The sequence below is a fragment of the Megalopta genalis genome, chromosome 13 (genome assembly GCF_051020955.1).
Source record: "Megalopta genalis isolate 19385.01 chromosome 13, iyMegGena1_principal, whole genome shotgun sequence".
Classification (NCBI taxonomy): domain Eukaryota; kingdom Metazoa; phylum Arthropoda; class Insecta; order Hymenoptera; family Halictidae; genus Megalopta; species Megalopta genalis.
In genome coordinates, this window is record NC_135025.1 from 5,028,093 (window position 1) to 5,045,894 (window position 17,802).

The 17,802-nt window shown below is 43.6% G+C and overlaps 1 protein-coding gene across 2 annotated transcripts in view; it reads right to left on the reverse strand.

Annotated features, from left to right (window-relative positions):
- The window catches only part of LOC117224150 (GAS2-like protein pickled eggs), a 112,288-nt gene that overhangs the window by 77,287 nt on the left and 17,199 nt on the right, over nt 1–17,802 (reverse strand). For both annotated transcript variants that reach the window (XM_033476866.2, XM_033476865.2), the window contains exon 2: nt 11,336–11,521. In XM_033476866.2, coding sequence (XP_033332757.2) covers nt 11,336–11,506 — 171 coding nt within the window. In that variant the 5' untranslated portion in view covers nt 11,507–11,521. The remainder of the gene's footprint in view (nt 1–11,335; nt 11,522–17,802) is intronic.

The window sequence follows — 17,802 nt, forward strand, 5'->3', positions numbered from 1 at the left end:
CATCCGTCGCGGTTCGCGGAGGAAGCCATTGTCGCTCCGTCGTCCTCGACCTTGAACCACGCCGAACGACCCCGATTTTTCCGGCTGCTATCCAGAATGAGCAAAAGCGTCCGTCGTCCTCGATGCCCGCGTGCCCGGCCATAATCGGAACGAGCAATTTGTCAAACGGTATCGCCGCGCACCTCCGTAGCCTGTGTACACGGCTACGCGTATCTAATTTCGCATTCGGCCATAAATTCCGCGGCCAAACAGATACCGCGCGTGTACCACGAGCGGAGACAACGCAATAAACTGTCCGAAGGGCCCCGATAGCGAGCCGGCGCGCGCGCCGCTCCGATTAGGCCCGCGCGACCTTGCGCGCCGCCGCCAGCAAAAATCGTGTCCGGCCTTCCGAAAAGAAATGATCAGTCCCAAGGACGCGGCCTGTGCCCTCTTACATGCAAATATATGGAAAACGGAAACGTCGGTCGGCGCTGGTCGCGAAACCGACGAAAGCGAACGACGCTGCGTTTTAGATTGCTCTCCCCGCGAAACGGCGAGATCGACGGGAAAGATAGCCAGCCGCTGGTCGGATCGCGGAACGTTGATGTATCTTTATTACGAGTCGCTCTCGTAACCTCGCCGGATTTGTTGTTACCGCTCCTTCTTTACTGTCGCGACGTGCGCGGAACGCTTATTCGCGGAAACAATCGGCCGCGGTCGATCATGCGAGCCGGCCGCGAGGCCGCCGTCGATCATCGGCGAAAGATCTAGAGCAACGCGGAGAAACGGGATTGCGCGGCGGAAAGCTTTCTTTTTCGAACGTTAATAAGTTTATGTATATTTTATGTAATATATTTTAATATAATATGTACTGAAGTATAATAAAATATATATAATTACATATTATACTGTTTTATTATATTTCAGTACATATTATAATAAAATACATTGATATATATAATATATAAATAGTATATATTATATTTATAATATATACTGAAATATAATAAAATAGTATAATATGGCAATAATAATAATAATATAATAATATACTAAATATATATACTAGATAATATACCGAATAATATACTAGAATAGTAAAATATATATATTTTATTTCCCAATATATAAATAAACTCACGAAAGTTTTTCTTTTCCTCGTAGACTAAAAATCTATAAAATAAAAATATAGATTTCCATTTAAAGAAGCATAGTAGCTATCCTGCGAATAAACCTAATAAAACGATCAAATATACATATGATAAAACGACAAAAGATAAATAAGATAATTGTATTTTCCCCTTGAAATCGAGTGTAACTCTTCTATACAACATTTTTTTACCAAAAATGGTAGAATAGCAAAACATATCATTGTCGAGATGTGTTTGAGAGATTGATAGTTTTCGCTGGAACACCCTGTAGAATAAATTTTAAGAAAACGTTTAAATTAAGAAAACGAGCAGCTAATTACTCTGGAACGATCGCGTTAGAAAGTAGCTCTGCACGATTTGTACGGTGATTAATGATCATCGCTACGAAAGTGTTTTTCTGGTTTCGTTTAAGTAATTATCGTTACGTAACGAATCTGTTAAGTCGCTTCTTTCGTTGCGTTTACACGCGGAACGTGGAACGAAATGTTTCGCTCGTGCACGATTGCAATATCATCATCGATATAATGAGAAAATGCGCTTCTTATGTGATTCGTCGAACGTGTGACGCGTTATGACGTTACGCGCGAGTCTGCCGCGTGAAAAAAGAATTCCTTCAGCTTTCCATAATGGAACAGCGCTCGTCGTCACGAATACAATGATTTACGACATGACATAGTTCCTCGTAGTAAAAATGACATAAGTGGCACGTATATGCGGCATAATAGTGGCACGTGGCCTGCGAATTGCCATCGAATCGTGTCACGTGGCCTCCGAATTGCCTTCGAATCGTGGCTCGTGGCCTGCGAATTGCCTTCGAATCGTGTCACGTGGCCTCCGAATTGCTTTAGAATCGTGGCTTGTGGTCTCCGAATTGCCTTTGAATCGTGGCTTGTGGTCTCCGAATTTCCTTCGAATCGTGGCTTGTGGTCTCTGAATTGCCTTCGAATCGTGTCACATGCCTTCCGAATTGCCTTCGAATCGTAGCTCGTGGCCTCCGAATTGCCTTTGAATCGTGGCTTGTGGTCTCCGAATTTCCTTCGAATCGTGGCTTGTGGTCTCTGAATTGCCTTCGAATCGTAGCTTATGGCCTCCGAATTGCCTTCGAATCGTGTCACGTGGCCCCCGAATTGCCTTCGCATCGTGGCGAAAAATTAGAAATAAAAATGTTAAATCATCGTTTTTATTCTAACATTGCCATGTGTGCCTTTTTTCGCCGATTTTCTATGAAAAAGAGCCGCGAGGCCCGAAGAATCTGCAGCCGGAGCCCGAAAGGCGACCAAGAAAATTTGGAGATCGAGAAAAGCGACGGGGAACGAGGCGCATGAAAATCTGCAGCACGACCCAAGCCCTCAGGCTGGCCTAAGGCTTTAATGGCTGCAATTGGGTCGAGGATTCGTAGAGTCGCTGGAAACCGTCGAACCGGGTCGGTCCACCGAATAGGACAGGCATTCGTCGCCAATTTCCAAAGAGCCCGAGAGACAACGAACGAACGTATGATCCCAATTATGGCCAAAACGAGTTCCGTCCGCGGTTAATTGGTAAAAGAGAAAAAAAAGAAGAGAAAAAAAGAAATGATCTTTGTCCAGGAAAGCGATTCTTGGAAGCAGAAAAGGGGGACACGTTAGGCAAGTCGAGAGACCCCGATGGAGCCGCCGTAAATTCTAATTCAGCCGCGAGAAGGGACAAGGAAAGCAGATGTCGACAATTGTGCTTAATTAATCCCGGTCCGGACAACCTCGTCCGTTCTGGTTGTCTAGAAGTTAGCCAGGCCGTTTCCTATTTATAAAGAAGTGGAACCCGAGAGCAAGAGAGAGAGAGCGAGAGAGAGAGAGAGAGAGAGAGAGAAAGAGAGATCTAATCAACGATTTCTGTACTTTCCTCGCAAGAAACCGCGTCCGATTGCGAGCCTCGCGGGGGAAAAAAGAAACCGTTTATTCCATCTTCGGACGACCGGACCAGAAATCCCTCGATCCTACGATCAATTTCTTTTCGACGCAGTCCCATTAAAGCGTTCGATCATTCCGCTTTCGAATACGGCGGGACCGACGAGAGCTCTAATACGTGCGTTTTTGTTTCGGCCGCGTTTCGAGTCGAATCGAGTTCGGCGAAGATCGAGCAGGCGAGAGATTCGATCGCGACGATATCCGAGCAACGAAACGCCGAAAGACGATTAGACGGCATCCACCGTCGCGGATGGTTTCCCATATAAGGCCCAGACAGAGGCGCCTGATATTTGTCATCTCTGACAGGAAAGGCCGCGGCGGCGGCCGAAGCGGTCCCAACTCCTTTCGCCCGTAGATCGCGTACGATATCGGCTGATATACATGCGCCGCAGATCGATCCTTAACTGGCCGATAAGGTTCGGGCCCCCGGAAAAAACTTCCTGATTTATCGCCGTTCTACGCTCGCGAATTAAATGCCGCGTCGCGGAACGCGCCGCCGCGCGACGGTCCCCGCGATACTGCTTGCAACGCCCACGTGTATCATGTAATTATATTAGCTGTACGGATGAATAATCCAATTTTTCCCGGCTTTCCACCGTTTCCCGGTCGCGTTGCATCGTATTGTATTGCACTGTATTGAATTGTATTGAATTGTATTGAATTGTATTGAATTGTATTGAATTGAATTGAATTGTATTGAATTGTATTGAATTGTATTGAATTGAATTGAATTGTATTGAATTGTATTGAATTGTATTGAATTGTATTGAATTGTATTGAATTGTATTCAATTTTGTTGAATTGTATTGAATTGTATTGAATTGTATTGAATTGTATTGAATTGTATTGAATTGTATTGAATTGTATTCAATTTTGTTGAATTGTATAGAATTGTATTAAATTTAATTGTATTGTATTGAATTATATTGAACTGAATTGTATTGAATTGTATACAATTTTGTTGAATTGAATTAAATTGTACTGAATTCAATTGTATTGAATTGTATTGAATTTTATTGTACTGAATTGAATTGTATTGAATTGAATTGTATTGAATTGAATTATATTGAATTGTATTTAACTGAATTATATTGAATTGAATTGTATTAAATTGTATTGAATTGTATAGAATTGCATTGAATTTTATTGAACTGAATTGTATTGAATTGTATTGAATTGTATTGAATTGAATTGAATTGAATTATATCGAATTGAATTGTATCGAATTGAATCGTATCGAATTGAATCGTATCGAATTGAATCGTATCGAACTGCATTGAAACTCGTGGTTGAAAAGTTTCTATCATTCCATCATCTCGGCAAAAATCCGAGTCGACCCAAGTGAAATTGCACCGAAAAAAAAGAAAAAGAAAAACGAAAAAGCAAACACGAAAGATCGGAATCCGAGGGTATCATCGCGCGCGTAAAGCGATCGAAGTCGAAATCGCCGGTGTCCGGTGGCGCGTCCTTATTCAGCGAGGTTGAGAAGAAAAAAGCAAAAAGAACCGTGTCAGCCGAGCCGGGGCCTCGTATCGAGAGCACCGGGGGTCCTTATCGCGGTGCCGGGGCCCGTGCTCCGTACCTTATTACGTACCGCGCCCTTCTCCGGGGCCCTGGCTCTCGTCACGGCTCGTAAAGTCGACATGGTCGCAAAAGGTGGCTCGCGAACAGGCCCCGGGATCGGAAATTCCACGGGGGCCCCGGCATAGAGAAACGGTCCGCGCGAGAGAGGACCGACGGAGAGAGACGTAGAAAGAGAAGGACTTCGTGCAGAGGGGGGAGGGAGGGGGGAGGGTGAAGAGGGAGAAACCGAGAGGCAAATAGGGCCGTAATCCTTTGGCTGTGCAATGGGGGCGCGTACGGACCCGATGTACCGGCTCTCTCGCCCCCCCCCCCTCCGCCCTTTCGCTTTTATCGTCCTGCCTACTCTAAATATTTCTCTGGCATGAATTTATAACGACGACGCCGCGCCGTTGCTAATAACGAGCGCCGATAGCCAGCGATGTCTATAAACGGACCGCGCGCCGGACCCGGATCCGTACCATTGGTCCCATGCCATCGTCGCGTTCCGACGGGTTTCCGTTCGTCAAATCGGTCCCCTCCCGAGGTCTCCTCGTCCGAAGAATGTCCGCGAAGGTCCGCGATCTCCGGTCGTCGGACGCTTTCGAAACGAGGCAGCAATTTGCAGCGGGCCGACGACGAACGAACGGGGCCCTTTAAACGGCCCCGTCCGCCGGCTAATCGCAGATCGCGCTGGTCGCGGTTGCGGGCCGCAATGGAAGAATGGAAATTTCTCCGTCGGAATCGGCCCGGGCCCTCGCAGGAATGCCGACGGCGAGCGGCGGGTATCCCGTGCAAGAAATAATAACCGATCCCGCATACGAGCGAGCGTTCGAATAAAAGTTTCATTAACGGCCGAACTCCGCCCATGGCGATGAATGGAGGCCCCCTCCCCCCCTAGCCACCCGATCAGAGAGATCCGATTTTACGCGGCGTGACTGCGAGACGGAGCCGGGTAGAACCGAGTCCCGGGCACCGGCCGGGCCCAACCGGACTCTCGGGCCCCTCGTAGATCAGTGAAAGTCCCGGCAGCTGTGACTCGTTCCACGGCTGCTTCGTTTGCGCCGGCGACAGCCAATCCGACACGCGAGACTACTCTATCGGCGTCGTTGAATGGCACACGCGCACACAGAGACCGAGTTGTGCCACGTGGACGGTGGACGTGTATACGTGCAGAGCTCGGGCCCGGCGAGAAGCTGTACGGGCATTGCGGGGCCCGGCCGACTGCCTGCCTCCGTGTCTCTTTCGACACACCGATGGGCCCAGCACTCGCTCAGAATTTAGTTTGACAGTGGTACGGGCCCGATCGTGTCGAACAACGCTCGGACACTTTGATTGTCTGCTCAGATTAGCCGGCCGCCGGAGCCGGCCCCTCCGCTGTAATTAGCTCCCAAGAATTTTAACCGGCCCCGGCTGCTCTGCGACTAGCTCGCCGAGGTATTACGGTGCATCGAATTTGCGATAGTCGGCTGTTCAAAGCTTCGAACGTTTCTCGGTTAGTTGAATCGTAAAAAAAAAACGCTGGATGCCGGAAAATTTCCAGCCGAAGCTCGAATTCAGAGATTATAGTAGTTTCTCCCGGAAATGCCGATTTGGCAATTGGGTTGCCGCGAATTTCCCTGTCATGGTCCTGCGACTAGGCACGTTTGTTGCTACGCCGATGCGAAGGGCCGACGGTGTCGGTCGAGCGTGCGATGCGGCACGCGACGCGGATTCTCGGAGGACAAAAAAATGGCTCGTTTCGGTGCGAGTCGGCTGAGAGAAACAGGATACAGTGGCCCGCAAAAGTTTTCCTGTACCTTTTGAAACGTGATAGCTTTTTTAAAACGGGACTAAGTGGCTTCAATCTTTTTTCTTTTACGTGACAGAGGGACTAGTGTAATACAGGCAATGACCAAAATGTCTTTCTTAAATTTTGCTATTATTTGGAATGACAAAAAAGAAATGAAAAAACTCTGGTTTTATCTGAGCCTGTGACGAAAATTTTAAAAATGCCTCTCGTAGATCTAGGTAATTTTTTTGAGAAACTAAGGACTTCTTACAGTTTTTGGTCGAAATCGTGACAAAACAGCGATTTTTACCGACTTCAATTTTTATCGTAACAACAAAATAACAGCGTCAATCGATTTCGATAAATTTACGGCATGCAAATAAATTATTGAGATCTACGAAAGACATTTTCTTAATTTTCGATACATGCTCGGATAAAACGATTAAAAAACGGGAGTTCTTTATTTCCTTTTTAATACAAATAATAGCAAATTACCAAATACCAAATAATAGCAAAATTTGCAAAAGACATTTGGCCACTGCCTAGTTAAAAAATAAATCTTTCGTCGACGTTAATAATGTCAATTCTAAATCAATAACTCGCCCCCCACCCCCTCCACGGCAACGGAATCCGACAATTCGACCATGTCCAATATAAACGCGTCGGACTTCTAATAAATCAAAAGTACAACTGTGTGCGAACAAGCGGCTTGTATCAGAAGTAGACGCGATCATTAGCGTGCGAGCTTAGGAAAAATGTCGGCTCGCGGCAGGCCGGAACGGTGATTGTTATTAACTGTGCCGCGTCGGCGGCGGCGGCGCGATTATTGTGATACCTGTTTACGCGGAAACGTGCGACGCGCGCGCGAGTCGCGGGCGTGTAGAAAGTCCGCGGGATCGGGATCCGCGATAAATTTCGCGGAATTTACCGTCGAGATAAATCGAATTTCCATCGGGGCGAAAATAGCCCCGCGCCGTGTCTATAATGGCCTCCGTTCGGAACGGCCGCATAACTTCGGCTGTTTTATAGTCGGCGCGCCGCGTCGAGCCGCGCCGCGCGACTAGACCCAGACACGCCGGAATAGTCGGAATAATGTCACAGCCGGCAGCCGGCGATACCTAAATCCTGAATGAACGACTGAAACAAGCTGTTTTCGGCTTTCACGCCGAGCCGCCGCTCGGCCCGACGATTCCTCGACGCAGATTCTCCGCGCGGTTTTTCCACGCGAGAATCCGGGAGAATCGATCTTCCGTCGGAGATCTTCCTCGCGATTTTCGCTGACAATTGGTCTGACTAGTCTGGTAGAGTAATCTATCTATCGTTTAAAAAGAATTCGAGAGATTTGGTCGAGTTTCAACCCTTTGCGCTCGAGTGGCGAGTCCGAAGCGACGCTAAGAATTGTTGCACCGTTTTTCGAGATAATTCTAACAGTGACAGATTTGTTATATTAAAAGAAAAAGAAGCTGTTAAATTATTAGACTAGTTTATCTATCGTTTAAAACGAATTCGAGAGATTTGGTCCAGTTTCAACCCTTTACGCTCGAGTGGCGAGTCCGAAGCGACGCTAAGAATTGTTGCACCGTTTTTTGAGATAATTCTAACAGTGACAGATTTGTTACATTTTTTTAAAAAAAGAAGCTGTTAAAACTGCAAGTATTGTACTTTCCAATAGGCTGAATTTCTTTGCATAAACCATATTTCAACCCTAATTTGCGTTGCCTTTATATTATAGTCCACTGAGAAAAATCGAATCATATAAAATCATACAAAAAAAGAAAATCACACAAAAATGGAGACAATATCGTATGAAATGAAAATACCGTGGATCAGAGTACATCTTTCGGATTTCGAATTGAAACAGCTTCGACTGCAAAGGATCACAAATTTCTCCCGATTTTTAGCGAGCGTTGTTGCAACATATAAGCCGCGAGTAACATACAATAAATTGAATAAATAACGTATCTATTGAATAAATTCGTATCTTTACGACACGAATAATCGCGAATTAAGAAATTAGTGACCCGCCATTTTGACGCGCGCCCTTAAATCCGGTGCTCATCGGAACCGTAACACCGTTGCAGCAAGTTTTGTACGGACTAGCCGTAAGCACCGTTAAGAAATCCAATGGTGGGCCCCCGGGTTCCGCGAACGCTCGCTCCGACTTTCGAACGAGCCTATTAAAATCGATTTTCCAGCGATTCTTCGGCAGCGACTTCGTACGTGTGGCCGCACGTAGGCACGCGAGCAGCAGCGCGACATTCTCGACGCTGACGACGACGACGCCGCGCCGGGCTTACAAGCGAGCGTGTGCACGCCGAAGGAGGAAAACTCGTTTGCGTGTCTTTTTTGAGCGGGATCCGGGTCTCGATTATGCGTCCGCGAGAATTCACTGGACCGGACGGTCCCCTGGAAAATCGCGGGGCAAAAAGAGGCGACGCGGAACCGATCGAAAAAAATACCAATTTACAGAGCCGTCGCGCGATTGCTCGTTAAATACCCGCTCTATCGAACTCTTTCCTCCCTCCTCCCCCCTGCGCCGCTCCTTTTTTCCTCTTTGATCCGCTCGAGCGCCGATAAAATTAGAGTCGAACGCGCGTTCCTTGCGCCGGCTGATCGCCGTTTAACTCCTCGTAAAGTGTCCCGAATCGACAGCGATAACTGCGGAGAGTACGATAGCCGCTTTAAAAACAACAAAAAACACCGTTCAATTTAACCCTACCCCGCCGCGCCGATTCCGCTTCCCCGCCACGTTGTTTACAATCCGCGATATACGTACATTTGCCCGCGCTGGAATTCATTTTCCCTCGGCGCCGCAGGTAATCCGCGAATTACTTTGCGAGCCGCGACGCGTGTTTAAGCGAGGATCCTTAACGTTTTATTTACTGGAAGCTTGTTAAAGTGCCCCCGCGACGACTCGACCGTGTCCGAGAGAATTTCGCTTCGATGCCGAAGTAAATTCTACCCTAATTGACGCTCTCGGATTGCGCGGAAGAAATGTACGATTTCGGAGGAGGCGATACGATCGTTCGAGCCTTGCTGCTCGTTTTTATAATTGCCGATAACCGGCGACTTTAAAAAATGAGGTGCGAGTACGCGATTATGATAAGCGTAAGTCCTCTTCTCAAGTTGTCCAGTTTTCTGCACGATCCGAGCGTCGGTGTCAAGCAGAATTATTTTATTTTATTATTTATTTTACTTGATTTTATTATTTATTTTACTTGATTTTATTATTTATTATTTTACTTTATTTTATTATTTATTATTCTATTTTATTCTACTTTACTTTATTATTTATTATTCTATTTTATTTTACTTTATTGTATTATTTATTATTCTATTTTATTCTACTTTACTTTATTATTCTATTTTATTCTACTTTACTTTATTATTTATTATTCTATTTTATTCTACTTTACTTTATTATTTATTATTCTATTTTATTCTACTTTATTTTATTATTTATTATTCTATTTTATTTTACTTTATTGTATTATTTATTATTCTATTTTATTCTACTTTACTTTATTATTTATTATTCTATTTTATTCTACTTTACTTTATTATTTATTATTTTATTTTATCTTATTATTACATTATATTGTTACATCACATTAATCTAAATAATTCAATGGATCATAGGTCCGAGTATTGCAGTTTCTAAACACGAATGATCGTAAATGAAAAAATTTGTGCCCCGTCATTTCGACGGGCTCCGTAAATCCAGACGTTAATTGCGAGGTTCGCGGTCTTCCGTTAAGCGGACGGAGTCGCGGGGAAAGAAGGGCGGAACGGCCTGAAAGGGCGAAATGGAAGCACACGAACGGTTGTTCCTCGCGTTTTCCCCTGCACGATTTCTTTGGTTTTCGCTGGCGTCACGCGGCGTTTCCTACACGCGGCTCGCCTGATTCACGATTCAGAAAGCGTCGAGGCAACAGCTTCCGGTGGACGTCACACGCGCATCCTTCCCTTCCCCCACGGACCCACGAAGAAAGGCGCGCGTTTTACGCGTTTCCATTCGACGGTACGCGCATCGCACGCGCGGAAACCGTCGGCGGAATCTTCAACGAGCGTTCTCGCTACTCGGAACGACCTTTCGCCGAACTCGCGGACGACCTTTCGGCGAACTCGCGGACGACCGTTTTCCGCGATACACTTTTCCTCAACGAGATTTTGACGCATAGAAGCCTGTCTTATAGAGATTCTGGTCTTCAGAGTCAATAAACTCAGGTACGAAATTTTTCGGACTGCCTTCGTTTTCGTACTGTTAGCAAAAATGTTCTAAATGTTTAAAAAAAATGAAAGTCGGCTGGGGAAAGATCCGGCGAATAAATTAGGCGCTGCAGAATTTCATAGTTTAACTAATTTCACGCGTAAAGATAATCCGACATTTCGTATGCATTACCCTAAATATTATAAATATTTATATTTCGTGTTATCTGGCTACTGAAAATTCGTAATATTTATTTATTATTACTCGCACAAATAATTTATTCAGCATCGATGCTTGCTAATGCGTACTAAAAACTGTTCTAAATAATTAAAAAAAATGGAAGTCGGCCGGGGAAAGATCCGGCGAATAAATTAGGCGCTGCAGAATTTCATAGTTTAACTAATTTCACGCGTAAAGATAATCCGACATTTCGTATGCATTAACTTATATATTATAAATATTTATATTTCGTGTTATCTGGCTACCGAAAATTCGTAATATTTATTTATTATTACTCGCACAAATAATTTATTCAGCATCGATGCTTGCTGATGCGTACGCCAATGAATCCCGAATAATTAGGCGCCGTCGCAGTACGCAACGATATATGTTATCGTCGTTCGGCACTTTTCGCAAGTATTTGGAACAATGATATATCGTCGTTCAGTACACTAAAAGGGCTAGAAACAGACGTGAATCGGTCGTCGGATGCACTTACTTTGCAGAGCGCGACGCCGGTGTCCAGTCTGTCCATAAAATTGTCGACGTTGATTCGCAGCTCCGGGTAAAGTGCGTTCAGCCATTCCGCCAAGTCCTCTTTCATCGCCACCAGATACTCCTCGGAGGACTTGAACGGCCTGTAGGACCTCGCTTCCAGTAGAACCGACATCTTGGCCTGGTTTATCTGGAAAACGAATCGGTTCGAACAATTGTAACAAATTAAGGAGAATTTACTCATCTTAATAGTTAATTAATTAATAGTATTAATATTATTTAGTTAATTAATTAATAGTATTAATATTATTTATATAATTATTTGTATAATATATATATATATATATATATGTAAGTAATAATATTAATAATATGTATATAATTATTTATATAATAATAATATATATGTAATAATATTAATAAGATTTTTGTAATCATTTATATAATAATATAATATTATATAATATTATTATATATATAATATATAATAATAATATATAGAAGTAATAATATTAATAATATTTATATAATTATTCATATAATAATATATAGAAGTAATAATATTAATAATATTTATATAATTATTCATATAATAATATATAGAAGTAATAATATTACTAATATTTATATAATTATTTACATAATAATATAAGTAATAGTATCAAACATAATTAATTAATTAATGTAACTCGGTTAAACAAAAATTACAAAGCAAATTTTAGAGCGTAGCTCCTGCAAATCTTAATGAAATCAAGCAATCATTTCTAATGTTTCATTAATCATCCGTTCGGTCATCGATCGACCGAATTTAAAACAGAGAGATAATTCGGTTGGCTAAGTATTGAATAATATTAAATATAATTTGTCAATTTATACAGTTCCCATGAGCCACCGAAGCGATCGCCTATCCAACCCTTTCAACAGACTCGCCGGCGTATTAGTACACAACCGTGAAATGTATCGCGGACGGGCAATAAAATCAGCCAAGATTTGCAAGACAATGGTCCGTCCATATTGTCGATCGCCCCAGAGACTCTCCCCCAGTTACCGGGCCGGTTAAACCGCCCTATAACGTGTCAGAAACGTGCACTAACGTGCCCTATCGCGATTGCTGCACCCTGCACCCCTGGCTACCCTTGCAAACCACCGCCCCTCTCTCTCTCTCTCTCTCTCTCTCTCTCTCTCTCTCTCTCTCTCTCGTGATCCGGCTACGTTCCCAGCTTCGCCCCTTTCCACCACTCCTAGCAACGATCAGCAATCCTTCGTTCCTCGATTCGCAAATATTTCAGCGTCGGCCGATCCGTTCTATTCCGCGAAATACGCGCAGCGACCCGCAAAAAGTGATCGTAGAAAACGCGAGCACAGTGCGACGACGATCGTCATCGAGAAGAGCGCAGGAGGATCAATTAACCCTTTCGCTACGGGCGGGTTCTCCACCGCGGTACTTCCGCTGAACGGAGCGCCGCGACATCACTGCACGCTACGCGACGCCGATCGTCAGCGGGAGTACCGCGGCGGAGAACCCAAGCTGCTTGAATGTTTTCGTACGAACAAATTTCTCTCCAAAGGGTATTTATAAATAAAGGGTATTCCAGGGTATTTATAACGTCTTAGCATGCGCTCTTTTATTTACAGTATGAGAGGAAATAACATTATGCAATATAATGCATCTTATGGAAGGCCACTATTGTGGCCCGTAGTATCTCAGTGGCATCATATAGAAGGCCACTATAGTGGCCCGTAGTACCTCAGTGGCATCATACGAAAGGCCACTATAGTGGCCCATAGTACCTCAGTGGCATCTTACGAAAGGCCACTATAGTGGCCCGTAGTACCTCAGTGGCATCATACGAAAGGCCACTATAGTGGCCCGTAGTACCTCAGTGGCATCATACGAAAGGCCACTATAGTGGCCCATAGTACCTCAGTGGCATCTTATGAAAGGCCACTATAGTGGCCCGTAGTACCTCAGTGGCATCATACGAAAGGCCACTATAGTGGCCCGTAGTACCTCAGTGGCATCTTATGAAAGGCCACTATAGTGGCCCGTAGTACCTCAGTGGCATCATACGAAAGGCCACTATAGTGGCCCGTAGTACCTCAGTGGCATCATACGAAAGGCCACTATAGTGGCCCATAGTACCTCAGTGGCATCTTATGAAAGGCCACTATAGTGGCCCGTAGTACCTCAGTGGCATCATACGAAAGGCCACTATAGTGGCCCATAGTACCTCAGTGGCATCTTATGAAAGGCCACTATAGTGGCCCATAGTACCTCAGTGGCATCTTATGAAAGGCCACTATAGTGGCCCGTAGTACCTCAGTGGCATCATACGAAAGGCCACTATAGTGGCCCGTAGTACCTCAGTGACATCTTATGGAGGGCCACTATAGTGGCCCGTAGTAGCGAAAGGGTTAAGTCGAGGGCCCATTGAGCAAAAAATTGAATCTGGGACCAGGTGAGACACTGTTCGACAGAGCGATGGGTGGCGCGCAGAGTGCGGGGCCTCGAGGCGAAGGCAGGAAGTATCGGCGCGGCGCGGCGCGGCGGTGTAAAACGAAACGCGCTCGTTTCCATACACCTACCCGAAGGCAGGCGGCGAGGGACTTTCACGAGTCGCGATGGCTATCGCCTCGTAATTCCTCTCTAGGCTCGCGCCTTGCTCGCTCGTCCGAATTTTTCCGATTCCGACACCTCTTGCTAAACGGGCGCGCATGAAACGCCAACGTTAGGCGACTCCGCTCCGGCCGGTAATTGGCCGGGGATCGTGTTGTGCCGGTCGCGAGGCGGCTCGTAAACCTGTCATAAACCCCGTTGAACGCGAGTTAACTCGTCATTTGTATTCCATTATAATTTCCCCCGATGATTTTCCGCCGTTTATTCGCGAACGGCCGCGCCGGCAACTTTACGGCCGCTGGAACACCGTCGGACACAAATCGACGCGACCGTTAATTGAATACTCTCCCGACGCTCTTCTTTCTTTTTTTTATCGCGACTCGGCCCGTAATCGTTCGATTAGTCGCAACGCGGTTCGCGTTATTTGCTCGCGACCCGGCGGAACGATCCTCGCGCGGGGGCACCCACTGCTGCACCCAAAAGTGCACCCTCGGAACCGCAAATAAATAAATAGTCGCGTTTTCGCTCCATTAAATAATAAGAATAATATTTTGTATATCTGTATCGATAGCTTTCGTTGGTTTATAATTATTTATTCTGCGTCGAAATATTATATAACGAATTAGTATTAGAATCAGGCATTAGTATTATAGGCTTTAGCATAGGCAATAGTGTAAGGTATTAGTATTAGGCTCATTTTAGACGCGTCAAGCGAGATAATATAATTCTGGCCAAATAAATCAATCCGGCAAATATCGCACCGTGTAAATAAACGATCAATTTCAGCCAGATCGGATTGAAAAAATTCATCCAAGATTCGCCCGGGGGCCCGAATTTAACAGAGTTAAATCATCGGGTCGGGAACAAAGCGGGACCGTTCTCGCCGCGATCAAAGTGCCTCCGTGGTACAAATGAATTTTCCACGAGGACAATAGACAAAGAATTCCGTTCTTTGTTCCGCGGGAGGGGAGGGAGGGAACGCGGCGGGCAGGGCGGCGATTAAACACGCGGCCGAACCCGATGAATTGCTTGTCGGCTACACTCTTTTCGAGAGCGCGCGCGCGCGCGCTCGCGCGAGCGGCCCGGCTAATGCAAACTGTCGGCATTTTAACGAGCAAGTATCGGGTCCCGGTGTCGCCAATCTCGCCCCATTAAGATGCCGATAGGCCGCATTTGTCGCATATTTTCGTCGAGCTTTATTTGGCCACGGCCTGTCGGGATCTCGGCGCGCGGCCGGAGAGCCAGCCCATCGATCCTCGACATCTCGGCGGCGGCTCGGAGACCCGCTTTTTGCGTACAAAAGTCTATTTTTTAAGTTCAGTATAGTCGAAGAAATTCTCATTTAACACGTTCCGTGCCGAGCTTTTTTTACTCGAATCTTCACACTTTGATATTTTACTAAAACTTGATGTATTACGTGCAATTATATTAATTCTCGTACACATAACAACGTAACAAAAACTTATCAACGCCCATTCTTGCGGTGGAAATTGATTCTTCGGTTCTAAATTTCTTGTAAACAATTTGTTCAGTTCACTAAGTAAACATGCAAGCGTGTACCATCGATGGTACACGTGGCACGGAACGTGTTAAGTGATAACACTTCGATGGCTTTCGAAATTATTATTCGTTTCGGACGATCGATCGTAAAATTCGAAGTGAACGTTAATCGTTTTGCTCACCGATTTTCCAGTAAATTACATGGTAAAGGAGACTAAAAAACGGTCGAAACGTATTCGAAATAATTTTATACTTAGATTTTGTCGCGTTTAATCATTCGCAGTCTTATTATGCACCGTTCATCTTGAAAAAGTGGTACAAGTCCATTATTATTCTTCTTTTCTTTTTAGTTGTAAATAAAAAGGCTGCACAAAACTGATCATAAATTATGTGATAGCTCATCTTTGTTTTAAAAAATGGACTTACGCCACTTTCAATATAAATGGTCCATTATTATCGAATCGGACAAAATCCAGGTATAAAATTATTTCGAATATGTACTAATTGTTTCTAGTTTCATTTATTATTTCTTTGCTTTCAATACTTTCTCACGATTAACTATAGTCTACATATATATAAATATATAAATAATAAAATATATTTCCGCTGTTTATAATGGTCATTGTCAATCACAACGCGTAAAAGTTAATTTCCTTACAATCATCGCACATATTAAAATTATCATTAATAAGAAACGAATTAAAATTACTATTAACATCGAACATTTAACGACGACCCCCCTTTTCGCGCGAATCAAAATCGATCTCATATCGATGATTCTTTCCCGTCAAATTTTTCACATAACTCCGTCATATTTACTCTCCAATTTCAATTCATGAGTTGGTCAAAATCGACTTTCGACCGGCTAAGACCAACAAACGCGGCATTCCGCGTTGACAAGATGGTTTATCGACGGACAGGCTATACATAGATCGACGAGGGGGGCCGTGGATCGCGGAGGGATCGCGGGGGTTGTAGATTGAGCTATCCGTTCGCGGCGGAATTCCCGGAGTTTTCCATTACGCACATACATAATTCAATCGCGAGAATTGAAAATTAGACGCGGCGGCCATTCTCGCGAAGAGTGGATAACACGTGGCCCCCCGATAGATCGTGGCCCCCGACTGGCCCCCCCGCTGCGATCACGTCCCACGTCGTATATGTACGTCGCCGCGTGGCCGCAGCACGTGCAAACATACTTGCGCACGTCGCACAGTCCATAAATATTCGAACGCATTTTCCGTCCGTTCGCGCGTTCTTTCGCCGGTTTCTCATAGCTTATTCCTATTTCGTGTTACGAAACGCGCGGATAATCCAGTTCGAACGCCGATCCGCGACGCATCGGCGTCGGTCGCGGATCGATCGAAGGGGGACCGATCGCGACGAAACGCTGCGAGAAAATGTTTGTTCCATTTATTCCATTATTTCCGTTCATGATAACCCATTAATAAATAAGAAATTAATTAATTTGGAATTTTATACGTGTCGGACGATATTGTTTATGGTAGACGGTGTGTATTTTGCGTTTCGTTTCTTTTCAACGTGTGAACAAACTTGGAAATCATCTGTTCAGTTGAACAGTCATATTTTTCGTTTGCTTTTTTATACTATTTTAATATTATTCTATATTATTTTGTTATTATGTCATATTGTATTATATTATTTTGTTATTATATTATTTTTATGTTATATGTTTATTATATTATTTTAATATTATTCTATATTGTTTTGTTATTATGTTATATTGTATTATATTATTTTGTTATTATATTATATTATATTATTTTTATATCATAAATACCATACGTAAATATGTAATTTAGAGATTATAGTAATTGTGTGTTACTTACACAGTCTTTTGTTTTTCATAGAATAGAACAACATTTTTTCCTTCATTTTTATTCATGCAACCTGCCAGAATCCCCATTTGCGACTTCTTAAAAAATATAAAATATTCTAACAATAAAAAAACATAATTTGAATATGATTATATTGTTACACAACTTTTTGTGCATATGCATAATTTAAAATATACATAATCTCACGTAAATTTAATTTAAAATATACGTAATTTAATTTAAATTTAATTAAAAGTATGCATAATTTAATTTAAACTTAATTTAAAATATGCATAATTTAATTTAAACTTAATTTAAAATATGCATAATTTAATTTAAACTTAATTTGAAATATACATAATTTAATTTAAGTTTAATTTAAAATATAAAATTAAAAAGAAAGAGAATATTTGGCAATTAATAGGTCAATTACTAACTTCGCGATTTTCCCGAGTATTCGACGCGTGCAAATCCCGCGTCTGCCGTTTCCAACGATGATATTATGCAAATCTGGAA